General features: G+C 47.5%; 1 protein-coding gene across 1 annotated transcript in view; it reads left to right on the top strand.

Moving 5' to 3' along the window:
- The window catches only part of adgrd2 (adhesion G protein-coupled receptor D2), a 301,296-nt gene that overhangs the window by 92,786 nt on the left and 184,504 nt on the right, over nucleotides 1-24,006 (top strand). Inside the window, exon 17 of the mRNA XM_070863395.1 lies at nucleotides 19,890-20,023. Within this exon, the coding sequence (XP_070719496.1) occupies nucleotides 19,890-20,023 (134 nt within the window). The remainder of the gene's footprint in view (nucleotides 1-19,889; nucleotides 20,024-24,006) is intronic.

Below are 24,006 nucleotides of genomic sequence, written 5' to 3'. Positions count from 1 at the left end.
TCCCTCAAAGCAGGATGACATGCTTCCACACCAAAAAAGGATGAGTTCACAGCTCAATGAGAACCTAATATTCCAGATCCCGAACTACATCCTGTAGGGTGGAAGATGCCTGTGCGTGGATTTTTTTAACGTGTGGTGACCGTTGCAAACCAGCCACCACATGGGTTTGACAGAGCTAGGTCTTGGTCCAGTGGCAAGGGTTATCCAAGACGACTGGAGACTTGCTCTGCTGCACCATACACAGTATGGGTTAATACAGGAGACCACATCCTTACTCTACAACAGACCCAAAATGTATTAGCATGGATAGAGAATTGGCTGGCTAACGAAAGCAGAGAGTCCGGATAAATGGGTCCTTTTCGGGTTGGAAATCGGTGGTTAGTGGTGTGCCACAGGAATCGGTGCTGGGACCACAACTGTTTACAATATACATAGATGACCTGGAAGAGGGGACAGAGTGTAGTGTAACAAAGTGTGCAGATGACACTAAGATTAGTGGGAAAGCGGGTTGTGTAGAGGACACAGAGAGGCTGCAAAGAGATTTGGATAGGTTAAGCGAATGGGCTAAGGTTTGGCAGATGGAATACAATGTCGGAAAGTGTGAGGTCATCCACCTTGGGGGAAAAAACAGTAAAAGGGAATATTATTTGAATGGGGAGAAATTACAACATGTTGTGGTGCAGAGGGACCTAGGGGTCCTTGTGCATGAAACTCTTTTGAGTTAAACTGCAAAAACATAAAACATGTATCCGTGCCACCCGACCTGGATGACACACACAAGACATTTACAAGGCCCCTTTTTTATTTATTTTTTTGTGGTTTTTTTTTTTTTTGGGGCACTAAAATCAAATTTTTCCTTTTTCCAGTGCCCCCTATAAAAGGAGAGGGGGACACTAAAAGCACCGGCAATTAAAACAAATTAAACTTTAAAACGTAAAATCAAATTAAAATTTGGTTGCCGGGCGTGATGATGCACTCCAGTCCCTCCGGTGCCCACCTCTCGCGGAAGGCCGCGAGCGTACCGGTGGACACCGCGTGCTCCATCTCCAAGGACACCCTGGACCGGATGTAAGAGCGGAAGAGAGGCAGGCAGTCAGGTTGAACGACCCCCTCGACCGCCCGCTGCCTGGACCGGCTGATGGCACCCTTGGCCGTGCCCAGGAGCAGTCCTACGAGGAGGCCCTCGGACCTACCCGCTCCCCTCCGCTCAGGGTCCTTGTGCATGAATCCCAAAAGGTTAGTTTGCAGGTGCAGCAGGTAATCAGGAAGGCGAATGGAATGTTGGCCTTCATTGCGAGAGGGATGGAGTACAAAAGCAGGGAGGTCCTTCTGCAACTGTACAGGATATTGGTAAGGCTGCACCTGGAGTACTGCGTGCAGTTTTGGTCACCTTACTTAAGGAACGATATACTAGCTTTGGAGGGGGTACAGAAACGATTCACTAGGCTGATTCCGGAGATGAGGGGGTTACCTTATGATGATAGATTGAGTAGACTGGGTCTTTACTCGTTGGAGTTGAGAAGGATGAGGGGTGATCTTATAGAAACATTTAAAATAATGAAAGGGATAGACAAGATAGAGGCAGAGAGGTTGTTTCCACTGGTCGGGGAGACTAGAACCAGGGGGCACAGCCTCAAAATACGGGGGAGCCAATTTAAAACCGAGTTGAGAAGGAATTTCTTCTCCCAGAGGGTTGTGAATCTGTGGAATTCTTTCCCAAGGAAGCAGTTGAGGCTAGCTCATTGAATGTATTCAAGTCACAGATAGATTTTTAACCAATAAGGGAATTAAGGGTTATGGGGAGCAGGCGGGTAAATGGAGCTGAGTCCACGGCCAGATCAGCCATGATCTTGTTGAATGGCGGAGCAGGCTCGAGGGGCTAGATGGCCTACTCCTGTTCCTAATTCTTATGTTCTTATGTTGTTATAACACGAGGATTAGGCCGCCAGTACTCCGGGGTCGCTGCCGCCGGCTCCGAGCTGGCGAAGGGACTCCGTGGCCAGCATTTAACCGACCAAAGGTGTTATGTCTCTCATAAAGCAATGTGACTGAGTACTGTAGACTTGAGTAAGTGTGACCTTAGCCTCTTTATTCTGACTCCAGAGTTCTGGCACAGCATGGGAGGCCGGCTTATATGCAGTGCTCCCAAGGGATGCTGGGATCCCTTGGGACTCCAACAGATGCGGCCTCTGGTGGCGGTAGAATGCTGGTTACAAGGTGTTGCAAACATAACATCACTCCCCCCTCCTCCCCCCCCTCAACATCACTCCTCCCCCCCCCCCCCAAAAGTCAATAGTACACTTATTTACAGGGTGAGACGATCCGGGGCTTTCCACTCCCTAGTCGATGGTCTCGGTACAAACACAGCTGCAGGTGAGTTGGTTGGGCCTTCGCTGGGCTGCTGCGCAGCTGGCCTTGCTGGGCTGCTGGGGATGATGGGTTTAATTTTGTGGTCAACCGTGATGTCGGTTGACACTTGTGTGTGTATTGGAGGGTTGAAGTTGGTGGTGTCCTCCTCAGGTTGCTCGTGGCTATCTGTGAATCGCAGTTTGGTTTGGTCCAAATGCTTTCTGTAGTTAGTCCATTTTCAAGTTTGACCTCAAAACCCTATTCCCTTCTTTGGCTGCGACAGTGCTAGCAAGCCATTTGGGACCATGTCCATAGTTGAGTACAAATACAGGGTCATCGACTTCAATATCGCATGTCAAATTTGCGCAATCATGGTACATGTTTTGTTGATGCCAACTGCCCTGAACATGTTCATGGAGATCAGGGTGGACCAGAGAGAGCCTCGTTTTGTGTGCCCTTTTCATGAGCAGTTCAGCAGGGGGAACCCCGGTGAGCGAGTGGGGTCTTGTGCGGTAGCTGAGCAGGATTCGGGACAAGCGGGTCTGCGGGGAGCCTTCCGACACGCGTTTCAAGCTTTGCTTGATGGTTTGGACTGCCCGTTCTGCTTGGCTGTTAGATGTGGGCTTGAACGGGACCGATGTGCTGTGCTTGATCCCATTGTGGGTCATGAATTCCTTGAATTCAGCGCTGGTGAAGCATGGCCCATTGTTGCTGACAAGGACATCAGGCAGGCCGTGCGTGGCAAACATGGCTCGTAGGCTTTCGATGGTGGCAGTGGATGTGCTTACAGACATTATTACACACTCAATCCATTTTGAATAAGCATCCACAACAACCAAAAACATTTTGCCAAGAAACGGGCCAACGAAGTCAACGTGGATCCTAGACCATGGTTTGGAGGGCCATGACCACAAACTTAGCGGTTCCTCTCTGGGTGCATTGCTCAGTTGAAAGCAAGTGTTGCATTGGCGCACGCAAGACTCCAAATCTGAGTCAATGCCGGGCCACCACACATGGGATCTGGCTATAGCTTTCATCATTACTATGCCTGGGTGGGTACTGTGTAGATCACATATGAACATTTCCCTGCCTTTCTTAGGCAAAACCACACGATTACCCTACAAAAGACAGTCCACCTATATGGACATTTTGTCTTTGCGCTGCTGGAACGGCTTGATCTCTTCATGCATCTCCTCTGGGACGCTGGACCAGCTCCCATGGAGGACACAGTTTTTTACAAGGGACAGTAAAGGATCCTGGCTGGTCCAGGTCCTGATCTGGCAGGCCGTAACGGGTGACTTTTCGTTTTCAAATGCATCCATCGCCAAGAGCAAGTCTGCAGGCTGTGCCATTTCCACCCCAGTGGTGGGCAATGGTAGCCGACTGAGAGCATCAGTGCAGTTCTCTATGCCTGGCCTGTGGCGAATTACATAGTTATATGCAGACAACGTGAGTGCCCATCTTTGGATGCGAGCAGAGGCATTGGTATTAATACCTTTGCTCTCTGAGAATAGCGATATGAGCGACTTATGGTCAGTTTCTAACTCGAACTTAAGCCCAAACAGATACTGGTTCATTTTTTTCACCCCATAAATGCATGCTAGAGCTTCTTTTTCAATCATGCTGTAGGCCCTTTCGGCCTTGGACAAACTCCTGGATACATAAGCAACTAGTTGCAATGTTCCCGATTCATTTGCTTGTTGTAACACGCACCCAACCCCATACGAAGACACATCACAAGCTAGTACTAAGTGTTTACATGGGTCATACAGAACAAGCAGTTTGTTGGAACATCACAGATTTCTGGCTTTCTCAAAAGCAGTCCCTTGTGATTTCCCCCTTGCCCAGTCATCTCACTTGCGTAGCAACACATGTAGAGGTTCGAGCAAGGTGCTTAACCCGGGTAGGAAATTACCAAAATAATTGAGGAGTCCCAGGAACGACCACAGCTCCGTCACGTTCTGTGGTCTCGGTGCGTTCTTGATGGCCTCTGTCTTGGCGTCGGTGGGTCTGATGCCGTCTGCCGCGATTCTTCTCCCTAAGAACTCGACCTCTGGCGCCAGGAAAACACACTTCGAGCGTTTCAACCTGAGTCCCATATGATCTAGACGACTTAGAACCTCTTCCAGGTTCTTCAAGTGTTCGATGGTGTCCCAACCGGTGACCAGTATGTCGTCCTGGAAAACCACGATGCGCGGAACCGACTTTAGCAAATTCTCCATGTTCCTTTGAAAAATAGCCACGGTCGATCAAATCCCAAACGGGCATCTATTGTAGATGAACAGACCTTTGTGCGTGCTGATGCAGATGAGGCCTTTCGAAGATTCCGCCAGCTCCTGTGTCATGTAGGCCGAGGTCAGGTCCAGCTTGGTGAATGTCTTCCCTCCAGCCAATGGGTCGCCTGCCTTGGGTAGCGGGTACTGGTCCTATAGCGAAAAACGGTTAATCGTTACTTTATAGTCCCCATAAATTCTGACCGTGCCATCACCTTTGAGAACCGGAACAATCGGATTGTTCCACTCGTTGAACTCAACCGGTGCGATGATGCCCCCTTGTTGCAGCCTGTCCAGCTCGATCTCCACTTTCTCTCGCATCATGTATGGCACCGTACGTGCCTTGTGGTGGATGGGTTGTGTACCGGGAACCAAGTCGATCTGCATCTTCACCCCAGAGAAATTTCCGATGCCTGGTTCAAACAACGATGGAAACTTGCTCAGAACCTGGGCACATGAGGCGTCGTCGACGGACGAAAGCTTTCGGATGTTGTCCCAGTTCCAGCGGATTTTTCCCAGCCAGCTTCTGCCGAACAATGTGGGGCCATCTCCTGGTACAATCCAGAGTGGTAGTTCGTGCAGTGCTCCATCATAGGAGACTTTTACTGCTGCACTGCCAATTACAGGGATCAGCTCTTTAGTGTAAGTTCTCAGCTTGGGCCTTTGTGCCTTGTTGCACCACAGCCTCTCGAAGGCCTTTTTGCTCATGATAGACTGACTCGCACCCGTGTCCAATTTTATGGATACTGGAATTCCGTCCAGTTCAACTTTTAACATGATCGGTGGACATTTTGTGGTGAAGGTGTGTACCCCGTACACTTCTGCCTCCTCGGTTCGAGTCTCTATTTCAGTTTGATCTGCCATGGATTGGTCTTCCTCTGCAACGTGGTGGTTTGCAGGGTTTGCAGCTTGTCTGCACATTCGCTGAAGGTGTCCCATTGTTCCACAGCCTTTGCACGCATAGAGTTTGAAGTGGCATTGATGGGCTCGATGATCAGCTCCGTAGCGCCAACAAGGTGTTAATTGCCTCACATTCACACTTGATGGCGGACTCTGAGTCATCTGAGGTCATGCAGCTGTAGGCATGTACGTTCTGCCATATGCATTCCTGCCTGAAAACAACGTTACATTGTGTACAGTACTTGCCAATGCAACTTTATGCTGCAAAATTTGTTTGGTGTTACCGCTGGTGAACATAAATGCCTGGGCTATCATTCAGGTTCAGTATTTCAACAGTCAATAGTTTGCGAAGGATAACCTCGTGGCCAATGCCAAGCACAAGAAAGTCTCTTAGCATTTGCTCCAGGAATCCATCGAATTCGCAATGTCCTGCAAGGCGCCTTAGTTCGGCGACGTAGCTCGCCACTTCCTGGCCTTCAGACTGTTGACATGTATAAAATCGATACCTTGCCATCAGAACGCACTCCTTCGGATTTAGGTGCTCCCGGACCAGCGTACACAATTCTTCATACGATTTGGTTGTTGGTTTCACCGGAGCAAGAAGATTCTTCATGAGGCCATAGGTTGTTGCCCTGCAGACAGTGAGGAGGATTGCCCTTCAGTTGGCAGTGTTCTCATTCCCTTCCAGCTTGTTGGGAACGAAGTATTGGTCGAGTCGCTTCACGAAGGCTTCCCAATCGTCACCTTCTGAGAATTTCTCCAGGATACCAACTGTTCTCTGCATTTTCGCGTGATGGTTCATTATCTGTTACTCATTGCCGGTTGTTATGTCTCAAATAAAGCAATGTGATTGAGTACTGTAGACTTGAGTAAGTGTGACCTTGGTCTCTTTATTCTGACTCCAGAGTACTGGCACAGCATGGGAGGCCTGCTTAGATACAGTGCTCCCAAGGGATGCTGGGATCCCTTGGGACTCCAACAAAGGCGCCCTCTAGTGGTGGTAGAATGCTGCTTACAAAATGTTGCATACATTACAAAAGGGACTCTGGGACAGGCGTCTAACCGGCCGAAGGGACTCCGGGGCCGGTCCAGGACAACAGAGGGCTGGCGATGCCCATGGAGCAGTGCCAGGAGAGTAACCTGACTCACATTTTAGACGTTTAATCAATTTTTAATCAATTGATTAAAAATTGATTGATTAAAAAGAGTTTAATCTCTTTTTTTAAAAAACTTTTAATCAACTTGGGTAACTTTTTAAACAGTTTGGAAAAACTTTTAAACAACTTGGAAACCTTTGGAGAAACTCTTAATAACTTTGGAAACTTTGGAAGAAACTTTTTAAAACATCCCTCGGAATCCCAGCGGACTGCTGACCTTCCTAATGCCTGCCCCCTACCAAGCCTCGGACCACCTACCATCAAGGGCGCTACTCGGCGTCGAGCCTGCGGCCAACACCTCGCCATAAGCAACTAGGCTCATACAGCAGAGCCTGGTCTGCAGTCGTCTTTGACCCCCTTGCCACTGGACCAAGACCTTGCTCAGCTAAGCCCGTGTGGTTGCCGGTGTGCAGCGGCCACCCCATGTTAAAAGAACTCACGTACAAGCAACTTCCACTTCGTTAATATGAAGTTCGGGACCTGGAACGTCAGGACCCTCATGGACAATTCCAACAGCAACAGGCCGGAACGCCGCACCGCCATAGTTGCCTGGGAACTTAGACGTTTTGACATCGACATACTTAAGGGGTTGACTGTGGATGGGCAATGGCAGACATTTAGAGACCGCATGGATGAATTACAACAATTGTACATTCCTGTCTGGCGTAAAAATAAAAAAGGGAAGGTGGCTCAACCGTGGCTATCTAGGGAAATCAGGGAGAGTATTAAAGCCAAGGAAATGGCATACAAATTGGCCAGAAATAGCAGCGAACCTGGGGACTGGGAGAAATTTAGAACTCAGCAGAGGAGGACAAAGGGTTTGATTAGGGCAGGGAAAATGGAGTACGAGAAGAAGCTTGCAGGGAACATTAAGGCGGATTGCAAAAGTTTCTATAGGTATGTAAAGAGAAAAAGGTTAGTAAAGACAAACGTAGGTCCCCTGCAGTCAGAATCAGGGGAAGTCATAACGGGGAACAAAGAAATGGCAGACCAATTGAACAAGTACTTTTGTTCAGTATTCACTAAGGAGGACACAAACAACCTTCCGGATATAAAAGTGGTCAGAGGGTCTATTAAGGAGGAGGAACTGAGGGAAATCTTTATTAGTCGGGAAATTGTGTTGGGGAAATTGATGGGATTGAAGGCCGATAAATCCCCAGGGCCTGATGGACTGCATCCCAGAGTACTTAAGGAGGTGGCCTTGGAAATAGCGGATGCATTGACAGTCATTTTCCAACATTCTATTGACTCTGGATCAGTTCCTATCGAGTGGAGGGTAGCCAATGTAACCCCACTTTTTAAAAAAGGAGGGAGAGAGAAAGCAGGGAATTATAGACCGGTCAGCCTGACCTCAGTAGTGGGTAAAATGATGGAATCAATTATTAAGGATGTCATAGCAGCGCATTTGGAAAATGGTGACATGATAGGTCCAAGTCAGCATGGATTTGTGAAAGGGAGATCATGCTTGACAAATCTTCTGGAATTTTTTGAGGATGTTTCCAATAAAGTGGACAAAGGAGTACCAGTTGATGTGGTATATTTGGACTTTCAGAAGGCTTTCGACAAGGTCCCACACAGGAGATTAATGTGCAAAGTTAAAGCACATGGGATTGGGGGTAGTGTGCTGACGTGGATTGAGAACTGGTTGTCAGACAGGAAGCAAAGAGTAGGAGTAAATGGGTACTTTTCGGAATGGCAGGCAGTGACTAGTGGGGTACCGCAGGGTTCTGTGCTGGGGCCCCAGCTGTTTACATTGTACATTAATGATTTAGACGAGGGGATTAAATGTAGTATCTCCAAATTTGCGGATGACACTAAGTTGGGTGGCAGTGTGAGCTGCGAGGAGGATGCTATGAGGCTACAGAGTGACTTGGATAGGTTAGGTGAGTGGGCAAATGCGTGGCAGATGAAGTATAATGTGGATAAATGTGAGGTTATCCACTTTGGTGGTAAAAACAGAGAGACAGACTATTATCTGAATGGTGACAGATTAGGAAAAGGGAAGGTGCAACGAGACCTGGGTGTCATGGTACATCAGTCATTGAAGGTTGGCATGCAGGTACAGCAGACGGTTAAGAAAGCAAATGGCATGTTGGCCTTCATAGCGAGGGGATTTGAGTACAGGGGCAGGGAGGTGTTGCTACAGTTGTACAGGGCCTTGGTGAGGCCACACCTGGAGTATTGTGTACAGTTTTGGTCTCCTAACTTGAGGAAGGACATTCTTGCTATTGAGGGAGTGCAGCGAAGATTCACCAGACTGATTCCCGGGATGGTGGGACTGACCTATCAAGAAAGACTGGATCAACTGGGCTTGTATTCACTGGAGTTCAGAAGAGTGAGAGGGGACCTCATAGAAACGTTTAAAATTCTGACGGGTTTGGACAGGTTGGATGCAGGAAGAATGTTACCAATGTTGGGGAAGTCCAGAACCAGGGGTCACAGTCTAAGGATAAGGGGTAAGCCATTTAGGACCGAGATAAGGAGAAACTTCTTCACCCAGAGAGTGGTGAACCTGTGGAATTCTCTACCACAGGAAGTAGTTGAGGCCAATTCACTAAATATATTCAAAAGGGAGTTAGATGAAGTCCTTACTACTCGGGGGATCAAGGGGTATGGCGTGAAAGCAGGAAGTGGGTACTGAAGTTTCATGTTCAGCCATGAACTCATTGAATGGCGGTGCAGGCTAGAAGGGCTGAATGGCCTGCTCCTGCACCTATTTTCTATGTTTCTATGTTTTCTATGACATCGCCACCCTAAGCGAGACCCGGCGGGCAGGGGAAGGCCAGCTGAAGGAACAAGGTGGAGGTTACACCTTTTTCTGGAAAGAAAAACCAGAGGAAGAACGCCACCTTCATGGAGTCGGCTTCGCCGTCAAAAACAAGCTGGTCGACCGCCTCAAAGACTCCCCCTGTGGGGATAACGAACGCCTCATAACTCTTTGACTCACCCTATCCCAGAACCAATGTGCCACAGTCATCAATGCGTACGCACCAACATTCGATGCAACAGATGAGGCTAAAGAGGGTTTTTATTCCAACCTCGAGACATCCCTGTCCCCGCGTCCCCAAGGGCAACAAATTGATCCTCCTAGGTGACTTTAATACCAGGGTCGGCAACGACACAGCCCTCTGAGGAGTCATGATTGGCAGAGAGGGGGATAGGGAAAGCCAACTCCAGTGGTACCCTACTCCTGACAAAATGTCTAGAACAGGAACTTCTCATCACCAACAACCTGTTCCGCCAGAGGGACAAATACAAGGCATCGTGGCAACACCCTCACTCCAAACACTGGCACCTGCTCGACTATGTCATCGTCCGAGCCAGGGATCGCAAGGATGTGCATATCACCCGCGCCATGACAGGAGCTGATGACTGCTGGACGGACCACTGCCTAATCCGATCCATCATCAACATTAACATAGCCCCAAAGCAGAGGGGACAGCAGATGCAGTGCAGCAAAAAAGTCAATGCCGGGACACTTAAAGACCCAGCTAAGAGAGCCCTATACAGCCAGCACCTCACAGCTAACCTGGCGTGCCTTGATGACCCTGAGATGTTGAATGCCCACAGCGCTTGGTCAGCCCTCCAGGTCTCCATAACCAGTGCCTGCGAAGAGACACTTGGAAACTCAACCAGGAAACACCAGGACTGGTTTGATGAGAATGATCAGGAGATCCAAGAACTAATAGATTGCAAGCACAGAGCATTTCTGAGCCTGAAGCAACAACCCAACTCTGGAGCAGCAAAGCAATGTTACAGACGGCTCAAGGCTGAGGTCCAACAAAAAACCCGGGACCTAAAAAACAGGTGGTGGATGGAGAAAGCACAGGAGATACAACAACTGCCCGACAGCCATGATATGCGAGGATTCTTCATTGCAGTCAAGGCCACCGGCAGTCCAAACTCCCAAGGCCCCACTCCACTGCTGGCCAAGAACGGGAAACACCCATCAAGGACACCGAGGCTGTCAGTGCCCGCTGGAACGAGCACTTTGAAGATCTCCTCAATCGAGACTCTGCCTTTGACTTGAGTGTTCTCAGCTCCATCCCGCAGCATGCGACCCGTCACCACCTCAGTTCAACCCCAACGTTGCATGAGGTAAGCAAAGCCATAAAACAGCTCAAGAATAACAAGGCGTGCTAAAGTATGGCGGAGGGGCGCTGTTGGCGCGGATACTTGACCTCTTCTCTCTCATCAGGAGGGAGGAGAGCATGCCGGGAGTTCTCAGAGATGCAGTGATCGTGACCATCTTTAAAAAATGGAACAAGTCTGACTGCGGCAACTACAGGGGAATCTCCCTGCTATCAGCCACTGGGAAAGTTGTCGCTGGAGTTCTCCTAAACCACCTTCTCTCTGTGGCCGAGGAGCTCCTCCCGGAATCACAGTGAGGATTTCGTCCACAATGGGGCACTACGGACATAATCTTTGCAGCCCGACAGCTGCAGGAAAAATGCAGGGAGCAGCACCAGCCCTTATACATATGGAGCGTCCTCCTCCGTTTCGGATGCCCTCAAAAGTTTGTCAATATCATTCGCCTGCTCCACAACGACATGCAGGCCATGATCCTTACCCATTACAGACCCAATCCACGTCCAGACCAGAGTCAAACAGAGCTGCGTCATCACTCCAATCCTCTTCTCAATCTTCCTCGCTGCCATGCTCCACCTCACAGTCAACAAGCTCCCCGCTGGAGTGCAAGTAACCTACAGAACCAGTGGAAAACTGTTTAACCTACGCCGCCTCCAGACCAGGTACAAGATCACCCAACCTCTGTTGTTGAGCTGCAGTACGCGGACGACGCCTGTGTCTGCGCACATTCTGAGGCTGAACCCCAGGTTTAGTCGATGTATTCACCGAAGCATATGAAAGCATTGGCCTTACGCTTAACATCCGTAAGACAAAGATCCTCCACCAGCCTGTCCTCGCTGCACAGCACTGCCCCCCAGTCATCAAGATTCATGGCGCAGCCCTCGACATCGTGGACCATTTCCCATACCTCGGGAGCCTCTTGTCAATAAAAGCAGACATAGATGTGGAGATTCAACACCGCCTCTAGTGCGCCAGTGCAGCCTTTAGTCGCCCAAGGAAAAGAGTGTTCGAAGACCATGCCCTCATGCCACCAAACTCATGGTCTACAGGGCTGTAGTAATACCCGCCCTCCTGTATGTACAGAAGACACCTCAAGTCGCTGGAGATATATCATCAACGATGTCTTCGTAAGATCCCGAAAATCCCCCGGGAGGACAGACGCACCAACATCAGTGTCCTCGCCCAGGCCAACTTCCCCAGCGTTGAAGCACTGACCACACTTGATCAGCTCCACTGGGCAGGTCACATGGTTCGCAATGCAGACACGAGACTCCCTAAACAAATGCTCTACGTGGAGCTCCTTCACGGCAAACGAGCCAAAGGTGGGCAGCGGAAACGTTACAAGGACACCCTCAAAGCCTCCCTGGTAAAGTGTGCCATCGCCACTGACACCTGGGAGACCCTGGCCGAAGACCGCCCTAGGTGGAGAGAGTGCATCCGGGAGGGCGTTGAGCTCTTCGAGTCTCAACGCCGAGAGCGTGACGAGGTCAAGCGCAGGTAGCGGAAGGAGCGTGCGGCAAACCAGTCCCACCCAACCCTTCCCTCGACGAATGTCTGTCCTACTGTGACAGGGTCTATGGCTCTCGTATTGGACTGTTCAGCCATCAAAGAACTCACTTCATGAGTGGAAGCAAGTCTTCCTGGATTGCAAGGGACTGCCTATGATGATGATGAATACAGTCCTCTGTTTAATGGCCCTGGAAGTTGCACGTGGTTCATGAGGAAGACATCGAAGTGCAGAAGCATCTTTAAGATCTCAGAAAGCAATGTGTAAAGATCATTCATGGCAAATAAGGTGCAATGCTAAGCCTACCTATACCAACATGTGTCAGATTTATAATTTTAAGTAATGAAGGAGTGAATCAATAAAAATATTACTTACTCTAACGACCCTGCAATGGTCATTGAACCTCTTGCGGCACTGGGTGTGGGGCCTTCGGATGTTGTCGATATAAGACACCTCCTCAGCGATGCTGGTCCAAATGCGACACAAAACCGCTGCGAGGGGTCTACTTGCAGCCTTCCAGTTTAATTCCGGCCACCTCCTTTTCACAGCAGTGACAGGGGCCTCGTTTGCCTCACTGCTGAACTTTCTGGCTCGCTGCCTGATCCCATCTCCTTCCATCATGAATGCAATCTAAAAATGGCTGACTCAGCCCTGGGTGTACTGCGCATGCGCGTGCTCTCCCTGACTGCTGACCAGAAGGGCGAGAAGAAGAAAAAAAAGTTTTTTAAAAATTCGCGCATGCGCCGAAGGTCTGATTTTTTTTTGGTCGCAAATTTCGCCTCCCGCGCACAAATTCTGTTATGCAACGCCGGATTTATCGCTATTGCTAACGATCGTAACCGTTTGCTGAATTTTGTGACTTCTGCCGGTAACGGTACCCCAGTGGTAAAATATAATTTTTGCCTCAATTATCGCTCAAAAACGGGCGAAATCGCTAAAACCCGAAATTCTAGCCATCTAGAGTGTTTTATTTGCTCTGATGACCTAAAGAAGCTGTTGAAAGTCAGCATGACATGCTCCTATTTCTCATTTACATCACGCCCCTCAGCGACATCATCCAAAAACTCAACATCACATTTGACATGCACTCTGATGACACCCAGCTCTACCTCACCACCCTTTCTCTCGACCCCTCCACGACCTCTGATTTGTCACGCTGCTTGTCCAAAATTCAGTATTGGATGAGCAGAAATTTCCTTCAATTAAATATTGGGAAGCCATTGTCTTCGGTCCCCGCCCAAACTTTGTTCCCTAGCCAACGACTCCATCCTTCTCCCTGGCCACAGACTCAGTCTGAACCGCACTGTTTGCAACCTTGGCATCTTATTTGACCCTGAGCTGAGCTTCTGGCCCAATATACGCTCTATCACCAAAACCGCTTATTTCCACCTCACTAACGTCGTCCACTTCCGCTCCTGCCTCAGCTCATCTGCTGCTGAAATCTTCATTCATGCCTTTGTTACCTTTAGACTCGACTATTCCAATGCTCTCCTGGCCAGCCTCCCACCTTGCACCCACCATATACTTGAGCTCATCCAAAACTCTACTGCCCGTATCCTAACTCGCACCAGGTCCAGTTCGCCCGTCACCCCTGTGCTCGCTGACCTACATTGGCTCCCAGTCCAGCAACGCCTCGGTTTTAAAATTCTCATCCTTGTTTTCCCATCCCCCTCATGGCCTCGCCTCCCCCTATCTCTGTAACCTCCTCCAGCCCTACACCACTCCGAGATCTTTGTGCTCCTCCAATGATGGCCTCTTGCGCATTCTTGATTTTCATCGCACCACCATTCACTGCCGAGGCCCTAAGCTCTGGAATTGCATCCGTAAATCTCTCTGCCTCGCTACCTTTCTCTCCTCCCTTAAAAGACCCTTCTTAAAACCTACCTCTTTGACCAAGGCTTTGGTCATCTGTCCTAATATCCCCAAAAAGGGATGAGTTCACAGGTATTTCAATGAATTACCTAATATTCCAGATCCCGAATTACATCCTGAAGGGTGGAAGATGCCTGTGCGTGGATTTTTTTAACATGTGGTGACCGTTGCACACCAGCCACCACACGGGCTTCACAGAGCTAGGTCTTAGTCCAGTGGCAAGGGTTAACCAAGACAACTGGAGACCAGCTCTGCTGCACAGACCTAGCGCGCACACATATCGCAGTGTGGGCTGGCCCGTGCTGTCCCTGGGTCCTTGCCTCTTTTGGGCCTCAGATTCACGCCTCTCCTGGGCCCCGGTCACTTCCCTCTACAAACTCTTGCCGCTCCTTCGCCCCTCCTGCTGTGCCTGCCCGCACTGTAATCAGCGACCTGGCTTCGCAGCCGTCGCCCTCCTGCAGCAGCACGCACTGCTCCCTGCAGTGGTACACCGCCGCACGCTGCTCCCTCCAATGGCCTCGGTCCGCTGATGGTCTTGCAGGCTGGGACCGCGCCGATTTCCGGGCCAGGCCGCCGCACAAACACGAACACACACACACACACACACACACACGGAACACACACACACACACACACGGGAACACACACACACACACACACACACACGGAACATACACACACACACACACACGGAACACACACACACACACACAGAACACACACACATACACACACACGGAACACACACAGAAACTTCCACACTCTCACACAGATACACATACACACAAACACACATACAGAAACACACACACACCAAAACATACACACTCTCTCACAGATACACAAACACACACACACACACACATGCACACACACACACACATACAGACACAGAAACATACACACTCTCTCACAGATACACAAACACACACATATACACACACACACATACACACACACACAGAAACATACACAAACACACACACTTTGTTTAATAACGCTCCTGTGAAGCACCTCGGGACGTTTTACTACGCTAAAGGTGCTATATAAATGCAAGTTGTCGTTGTGTAGACCTGTAAGTTGCATTTATTTTAGTTCCTTGCTGCTGTCATGGAATAACAAATGTGGGAGATTTAAGGCAATGATTATGTACTTGTAACTTACTGTACAGAATCGAAGCAGCAAATATGGTTTTATTTCTGTACATTTGATTGAATTTAAACAACTTATTTATTTTCCGGTGTTTTACATGAATTACAGAATGAAAAAACCGTACCAGCTCTGTCACACACTGCTAAAGGTTTTTAGGTATTAATTTTATGTATTTTTTCAGGGGAAGAGGGGAATACGTTTCAGCTGCGGGAACTAGGAATACAACATCATCACAATTCCACGATCACAAAAGTGACCCTAATAGATAGTGTAAATTTTTTAAATGTTTAATTCATGAGCTTTGTGACAGAAACAAGCTCACTTATTAGTTTACAATGGATGAAACCCCTGGCCTGAACTAGACCACCAGGAAAAGCAAAGACACGCTGACTGCTCAGTCAACAAGGACAACAAATACACTCGGAGGGGCGGAATGACCAGGATTTCAATATCCATACCAGACAGAGGTTCTCATAAAAAAGGATGTGGAATATATGTGTGTGTTGAAGGACATTTTGAGTCCATACATGCACATGCAGAAATTCAGCATATCAGACTAGCCGAAACTTCATTCTGTTTATTTAAGGTTATAATTAGTTAGTCAGCTTTTATTGGCATGTGGTCAGGTAGCTATTTAAACCATGGGAATAATTTAGGAGGTTTTTTTTCTCTCATTTCCTTGTGACAGCTATTTAAAATATCTTTAGAATGTTGAACTCTATTTTAGCAATTCCCAACCATATCTTCATTGTGTTTAGTAAAATACAGGAATGCTTACACTTGTGGGATCACTGGTATCTATATCCCCTTCAAAGTTTATATTTCAAAAAAGATGCGACTGTAGATGGCTAGCGCTTCATCTGCAGCAAAGCAGGAATATACCTGTGTTAATAAAAGGCTTCTGCCTCATGCCCCTTAATGCTGGGATAGATACTGTTCAGGCATTCTTTCTGTGCCTGTGGCACCCAGGGGGGTGATAGAATACTCTCCATTTGCCTGGATGAGTGCAGCTGCAACAACACTCAAGAGGCTGAACACCATCCAGGAAAATTAGTCCACTTGATCAACACCCCATCCACCAGCTTAAACATCCACTCCCTCCACCACACAGGTGCACTGTGGCTGCAGTGTGTACCATCTACAGTATGTGTTGGGCATTTATATACCCTGTACACTCAATGTACAATTACATAAGACCACTGAATGTATCTTCACACTGTATACACTATGCCTGTACCACCAGAGGGTGCAACTGGTGGAGACCTAGGGGTCACCTGCACACTGCAGGTAACCAAGTATAAAAGGGAGCTCACCTTACTGTACCCTCATTCAGGAGCTGCAATAAATGGACTAAGGTCACAACAGTTCAAGTGCAATTCCTTACCTCGTGGAGTCATTGCTAGAGTGCTAACAGGCACAATAGTATCGCCAAGTCATCTTCAGCAATACCTCCAATCTCTACCACCTAGACGGACAAGGACAGCAGGAGCACAGGAACACCACCACCTCCAAGTCCCCCCCCCCCCCCAAGTCACACATCGCCCTGACTTGGAAATATATCGCCGTTCTGCTGGGTCAAAATCTTGGAACTCCCTACCTAACAGCACTATGGGAGCACCTTATGGACTGCAGCGGTTCAAGAAGAAGGCCCAGCACTGCCTTCGCATGGGCAACAAGACTGAGCAATACATGCCAGCCTTGCCAGCGACATCTGTATCCTGAGAATGGATAAAAACAAAAACATTCCTCCAGTCCCAGCGATTTTAAATAGCTGAAGTATGCTCTCCTGCTACCCATGCTGCTTTAGTGATCCCAGGATTGGAAACTGGACAGAAATAACAACATTTGAGCTGCTGTACACAGTTTTAGGAAGTTCTTTGCACTTTTTAATTTGCACTACGTGTAGGTAGGGGTTTAAATCATCGTTCTCACTGATGAAGTTAATGTTAACAGAGGAAATTTCTTTTGAAGTGGGGATTATATTCTTGAAATTAGTTGAATCTTTCTAAAGATGTGCTGTAACTTAAATGTGGAAGGGGAAAGCAGAAGAGAGTGAGAGAGTGAGATGACAGAAGAGAGATTCAGAAAGAGCAGGAGAGGATGGGGCAGTAAGATAGACAAGAAATAAGAGAGCAAAAGAACCAAGCTTCAAATATGAGTAATTTGAGACATATCATGATAGGCAATTCCTCGAAATGAGGATGACTTGCTTCCACACCAAAAAGGGATAAGTTCACAGGTGTTTCAATGAAGGACCTAATATTTCAGATCCCGAACTACATGTTGAAGGGTGGAAGATGCCTGTGCGTGGATTTTTTTAACATGTGGTGGCCGTTGCACACCAGCCACCACACGGGCTTGACAGAGCTAGGCCTTGGTCCAGTGGCAAGGATTAACCAAGACTACTGGGGACCAGCTCTGCTGCACGGACCTAGTGCACACACATATCGCAGTGTGGGCTGGCCCGTGATAGAAACATAGAAACATAGAAAATAGGTGCAGGAGTAGGCCATTCGGCCCTTCTAGCCTGCACCGCCATTCAATGAGTTCATGGCTGAACATGTAACTTCAGTACCCCGAGCGCTCGCCTCTTCTGGGCCCCGAATTCACGCCTCTCCTGGGCCCCAATCACATCGCTCTACAACTCTCACTGCTCCTTTGCCCCATATATGAGACATATATGATGAGTGTAGCATGCTTGGGACAAACAGGTGATGTTGGACCTATAAGTTATGGTAGCATACTGGTTATATGAAACAATCGAACATACGAAAAATGACAGACAGATAAAGACCACCTGGTCCATCAAGCCTGTCCCACACAATGTGTATCACAACTTATACCCCACCCCACCCGAAACCATATGATCTTCTGGGACAGGAAAAAAAACAGATTAAAAACCCCAGCCAATTTGGGGGAAAAAATCTGTGAAATTTCTTTCCGACCCATCTAGGCGATCGAAACTAGTCCAGGAGATCCAGTGGCACAAACCTTTCAGTGATCTCAGTAGATCACGAAACGTTACTGCAAAACCACACTCAACCTCATCCTGCTATGCCTCATCACATCCCCATTACTCCGCCTTCCCTACCCTACTCCTGCACCTCCTTACTCACACCAACTTACCTTGCACCTCCACCCATCCATCACTCACTATATTATCACTTCCCCATCTCACTAGCCACCCCTCACACTCACCCTCATCCTTGTCCAATCATACCAACTAACGACACGCTAGGTTAGGCACTCCTTTAGCCAATGTTCATGTAAAGTTTCTGTTAATGTGTTGTCAAACATTGAAATCTTTATTTTCAACACTTTGCCTTCTTGGACAGATTTGTGTGCACTTTTAGAAGTGGCGCAGTGAGGTGCAGTGAATGGTGAGACATAATGGTAACCCCTGCAATGGTGATGAGTGTTAAAGGAATGGCTTGGTCATTGTAGGGATGTTTTATGGTGTTAGTGTGGGGTGGTGCCAACCTGGCGCACATTATGGCAGCCAGGGTGTACAGCGTCACGTGAAGTAAATCTGGCCACTGCGAAGCCATCCCTGGCCTTCTGGGCAGGAATGTGGTCATGTGCTGATGCCCTGTGTCCTGTGCAGCATCAGGTGATTGTGGAGAAGGCTGGTGTTGCTGGTGTGCCTGGTGATGTTGGTGTTGGGGCTTATCGTGGTGGGATTCTGAGAACCAAGGTGAGATTTTTTCAAGGGCACCGATGCTGATGGAATAGATGGCAGGTGTGGTTGAGCTGACGGAAGTGATCTGTCAGTGGTGAGATGGGTTGTTCCAAGGAGGTGACAGTGGATAGAAAGTATACTCCAAACACTTCCAAACTGCATAGAGCTCAAAAGTGTCTTCCAAATCCTGAAGGCTCCAGCTTCTAACATTAGAAAGTGAACAGCTGTGATATGGTAGCTTTCATACCACTTTTGCAGTTGTCACTTATTCAGAGCAATGGACAGTCATTGAAAACCCGACCTACTTACCTGCTGTGATCCTCGAGTGCCATGAAAGTCAGCAAAAAGCTGGAAAAATGGTAAGTAGATAGTAAAATGCTGTTCAAGTACCTGTAAACACCCTCTTCACTTCAATTGGCTCACCCGGCGCTTAGTGTCAGGTCTGTAAAGCGTATGTAGACCCGGCACTTGGGAAACTGACACAGAGGCGGGGTCACAGCGGGATCCAGACCCACTGTCAATCTTCTGGATTTTGACAGCGGACACGCTTCCAAACCCGCCCGCTGAGTGCCGGCAAAATCCAGCCCATTGATTTTGACACATACATCCAGCCCTTGGCTCTGAAAGCTCAGACATCCTTGGCCTGTATACCTGACTGCGGTTTGCGTAACTCTACATCCAGTCTTGTGTGTGTGTGTTTAGTGCCTTGTACTCAATAATGTATCATCAATGCTGTATTTAATGTGAAGCATTTGCTGTGTTGACTGCATGGATTACTTTGTCTCAGTAATGAAAACCAGTGCTAAATGAAATGAATGAAATCCAGTTTCTTGACTGCAGATGAGAAATAAGCAATAGAAATGCTTATTAATGAGAAATAGGAAAACATTTTCTACATTTTCTTTCTTCAGGATTCCCAGTTTTTATTGTGGCCGTCACCCTAGCAACTGCCGGTGACAAATACATAGCAGATAATCACTGCTGGCTGAACGTTCAGAGTGAGATCATCTGGGCCTTTGTTGGACCCGTCCTTTTCACCCTAACAGTGAGTACTTTAGTCCCCTTGAATTCTCCACCGACATACTGAATTAAAATGTCATATTTTCAATCAAAAGATATATAATCTAGAAATTATCTATCAAAAATAAACTTATTGCAGTAACAGCCTTTATAAAAGCCAAAGGAACAAATGTGCGGCCGTTCTTTAATATTTAAATTATGACAGACTTTTATTCCAAAAATCTTTGTCAGAGGTCTGATTTTTGCAGACACAGATTTCCAGTCACTCTTTGAGTGTTCCCTTTAGATGATTTTTTTAATGGTAACCTTTTGTGCAGTGTTGTTAGTAACTATTATTGCAAGCATATTATAGAATTCTTAAGATTTAGTACAGATGCATGCTGGCAAATAATATCGATATTGCAGGAGTGTTTTCTCAAAACTAGACTAGAAACTTTGATGGTTCTCGAAGTTTCCCGTTCAGAAATGAGGGTGGTGTGATTTTTGGGCAGTCAGTGGTGGTGAATGGATATGTTAATTCCCCGGCCAGGAATGCTGTCTATTCTGACACACAGCCTCTTCATTTACAAACAGTTGTAAGTTAAGACTCCCACTCATTGCACAACTATAATAGTTAGAGTTAAGCATCCAGAAAGTAAAAAATTAAGCACTTGAACCCTGTGGGTCATTGTGCGGGAATGATGCCAGTAGAACGCATTGGAAAATGACCCAAAAGAGTGAGAAAGCCTAACTCATGGAGCCGTGGGGGTAATTAAACCTTCCAAGAATGGATGGGTTTGGTTCGGGTGGGAGCCAACCCACTTCGAACCCGGCCACCAGGTTTTAATGGAAGCAGGACGAGGGACGGGCGATCAATCCGCTCGCAGGAGAAGGGTCAGTCGTTGAAATCTACTTTACTTCTCCATTTAAACAGTGATTCTATTTTTAACCACAGTCGTCCAGGTTTCCCAGACCTCTGGAAACCTGGCAGGTAAAAGGAGGCGGGAAGGGCTGGATCCATAAGATAAGTACCTGTGCAGCAGTGCTTGTGGGGCAGGAAGAGCAGGAGTAGTTCCTCCCAGCCCAACAAGCTTACCTGTAAACCCCACCTCTATCCACCCCGCTGCGATCTCTCTGCCCTCACGCCACACCTGCTGTGATCGGAACCCCCGACCACCATCTGCTGCTTCCCCACACCCCCCCCCAACCACCTCAGCCCCCCCACATTCTCTTACCACCCCCTGCCCCGCCCCCTCCCACCCACCTACCCATTAGAACCCCCGACAGCGATCTCTCCCTAACTACTGCTCTGCTGTCTCCTTCTGCTGCAGGCTTTCCCGCCCACCAGGCTGGCTGTCGGGCAGGAAACCTGGAGAACAAAATATTAAAAGACTGCAGGACATTCACAAAACCCGTACTTCTGGGTTTCCCGTCCATAACTCCATCCACGCCCTCATCCCAAGCACACCTCTGAGATAATAGCTTAGTCCACTAGTCATGCTCATCCTAATAAACTGGGCATTGCTATGACATGCTGCTCTGGGCTTTGGCAGTTTGCTACTGAAAGATGTGTTTCATTGTTTACTATTGAATCTAAAGTTTGTTTTCCATAGACTTTTTTCTGCATCATCCAGGTTGCATTGCTCCTATTTGTGTTTAGTGCTGTTTTTTTCTCCCAGGGGAATTACTTTGACCATTTCTATTCACATCTTTGGAGGAGGAGGAGTTCCTGTGGAGAGAAGAAAGGCAGGCCTGATTGCACCTGTAGCCTCCGGCACCCACTTGTCATTGTCTCAGGAGCTACATGATTGGGCCTGGCCACACCTATCTGAGTATGCCAAAGAGACATGACTTCATTGTCTTATGCTTTTTCACAAGGAAGGCATACACTGAGTTATAATGTCTCCTGAAGCACAACCTCCAAGTAACTCCCAGCACAGGGACAGCAGTTATCATGGGCGACTTTAATCTACATATAGATTGGGCTAACCAAAATGGTAGCAGTACGGTGGAGGAGGATTTACTGGAATGTATTAGGGATGGTTTTCGAGACCAATATGTCGAGAAACCAACTAGAAAGCTGGCCATCCTAGACTGGGTGATGTGTAATGAGAAAGGACTAATTAGCAATCTTGTTGTGCAAGGCCCCTTGGAGAAGAGTGACCATAATATGGTAAAATTCTTTATTAAGATGGAGAGTGATACAGTTAATTCAGAAACTAGGGTCCTGAACTTAAGGAAAGGTAACTTCGATGGTATGAGACGTGAATTGGCTAGAATAGACTGGCAAATGATACTTAAAGGGTTGACGGTGGATAGGCAATGGCAAACATTTAAAGATCACATGGATGAACTTCAACAATTGTACATCCTGTCTGGAGTAAAAATAAAACGGGGAAGGTGGCTTAGCCGTGGCTAACAAGGGAAATTAAGGATAGTGTTAAATCCAAGGAAGAGGCATATAAATTGGCTAGAAAAAGCAGCAAACCTGAGGACTGGGAGAAATTTAGAATTCAGCAGAGGAGGACAAAGGGTTTAATTAGGAGGGGGAAAAAAGATTATGAGAGGAAGCTTGCTGGGAACATAAAAACTGACTGCAAAAGCTTCTATAGATATGTGAATAGAAAAAGATTAGTGAAGACAAACATAGGTCCCTTGCAGTCAGAATCAGGTGAATTTATAATGGGGAACAAAGAAATGGTAGACCAATTGAACAAATGCTTTGTTTCTGTCTTCACGAAGGAAGACACAAATAACGTTCCGGAAATACTAGGGGACGGAGGGTCTAGCGAGAAGGAGAAACCGAAGGAAATCCTTATTAGTCAGGAAATTGTGTTAGGGAAATTGATGGGATTGAAGGCCGATAGATCCCCAGGGCCTGATAGTCTGCATCCCAGAGTACTTAAGGAAGTGGCCCTAGAATTAGTGGATGCATTGATGATCATTTTCCAACAGTCTATCGACTCTGGATCAGTTCCTATGGACTGGAGGGTAGCTAATGTAACAGTATTTTTTAACAAAGGAGGGAGAGAGAAAACGGGAAATTATAGACAGGATAGCCTGACATCAGTGATGGGGAAAATGTTGGAATCAATTATTAAAGATGAAATAGCAGCGCATTTGGAAGCAGTGACAGGATTGGTCCAAGTCAGCATGGATTTATGAAAAGGAAATCATGCTTGACAAATCTTCGAGAATTTTTTGAGGATGTAACGAGTAGAGTGGACAAGGGAGAACAAGTGGATGTGATGTATTTGGACTTTCAAAAGGCTTTTGACAAGTTCCCACACAAGAGATTGGTGTGCAAAATTAAAGCACATGGTATTGGGGATAATGTAGTGACATGGATGGCGAACTGGTTGGCAGACAGGAAGCAGAGAGTCGGAATAAATGGGTCCTTTTCAGAATGGCAGGCAGTGCCTAGTGGGGTGCCGCAGGGCTCAGTGCTGTGACCCCAGCTATTTACAATATATAATAATGATTTAGATGAAGGAATTGAGTGTAATAGCTCCAACTTTGCAGATGACACTAAACTGGATGGCAGTGTGAGCAGTGAGGAGGTTGCTAAGAGGCTGCAGGGTGATTTGGACAGGTTAGGTGAATGGGCAAATGCATTGCAGATGCAGTATAATGTGGATAAATGTGAGGTTATCCACTTTGGTGGCAAAAACATGAAAGCAGAATATTATCTGGATGGCGGCAGATTAGGAAAAGAGGAGGTGCAACGAGACCCGAGTGTCATGGTACATCAGCCATTGAAGGTTGGCATGCAGGTGTAGCAGGCAGTGAAGAAGGCAAATGGCATGGTGACCTTCATAGCTAGGGGATTTGAGTATAGGAGCAGGGAGGTCTTGCTGCAGCTGTACGGGGCCTTGGTGAGGACTCACCTGGAATATTGGCCCCAAGTTTCCACATGATTTGCTCCTGATTTTTAGGAGTAACTGGTGTAGAACGGAGTATCTTAGAAATCGGAATGCTCGTCATTTAGTTTGCTCCAGTTCTAGTCAGTTAGAACAGTTTCACTTTGGA

The sequence above is a fragment of the Pristiophorus japonicus genome, chromosome 20, assembly GCF_044704955.1.
Source record: "Pristiophorus japonicus isolate sPriJap1 chromosome 20, sPriJap1.hap1, whole genome shotgun sequence".
NCBI classification, from domain to species: domain Eukaryota; kingdom Metazoa; phylum Chordata; class Chondrichthyes; family Pristiophoridae; genus Pristiophorus; species Pristiophorus japonicus.
The sequence above is the reverse complement of the archived record's forward strand: the minus strand, read 5'-3'. Positions and strand labels throughout refer to the sequence as shown.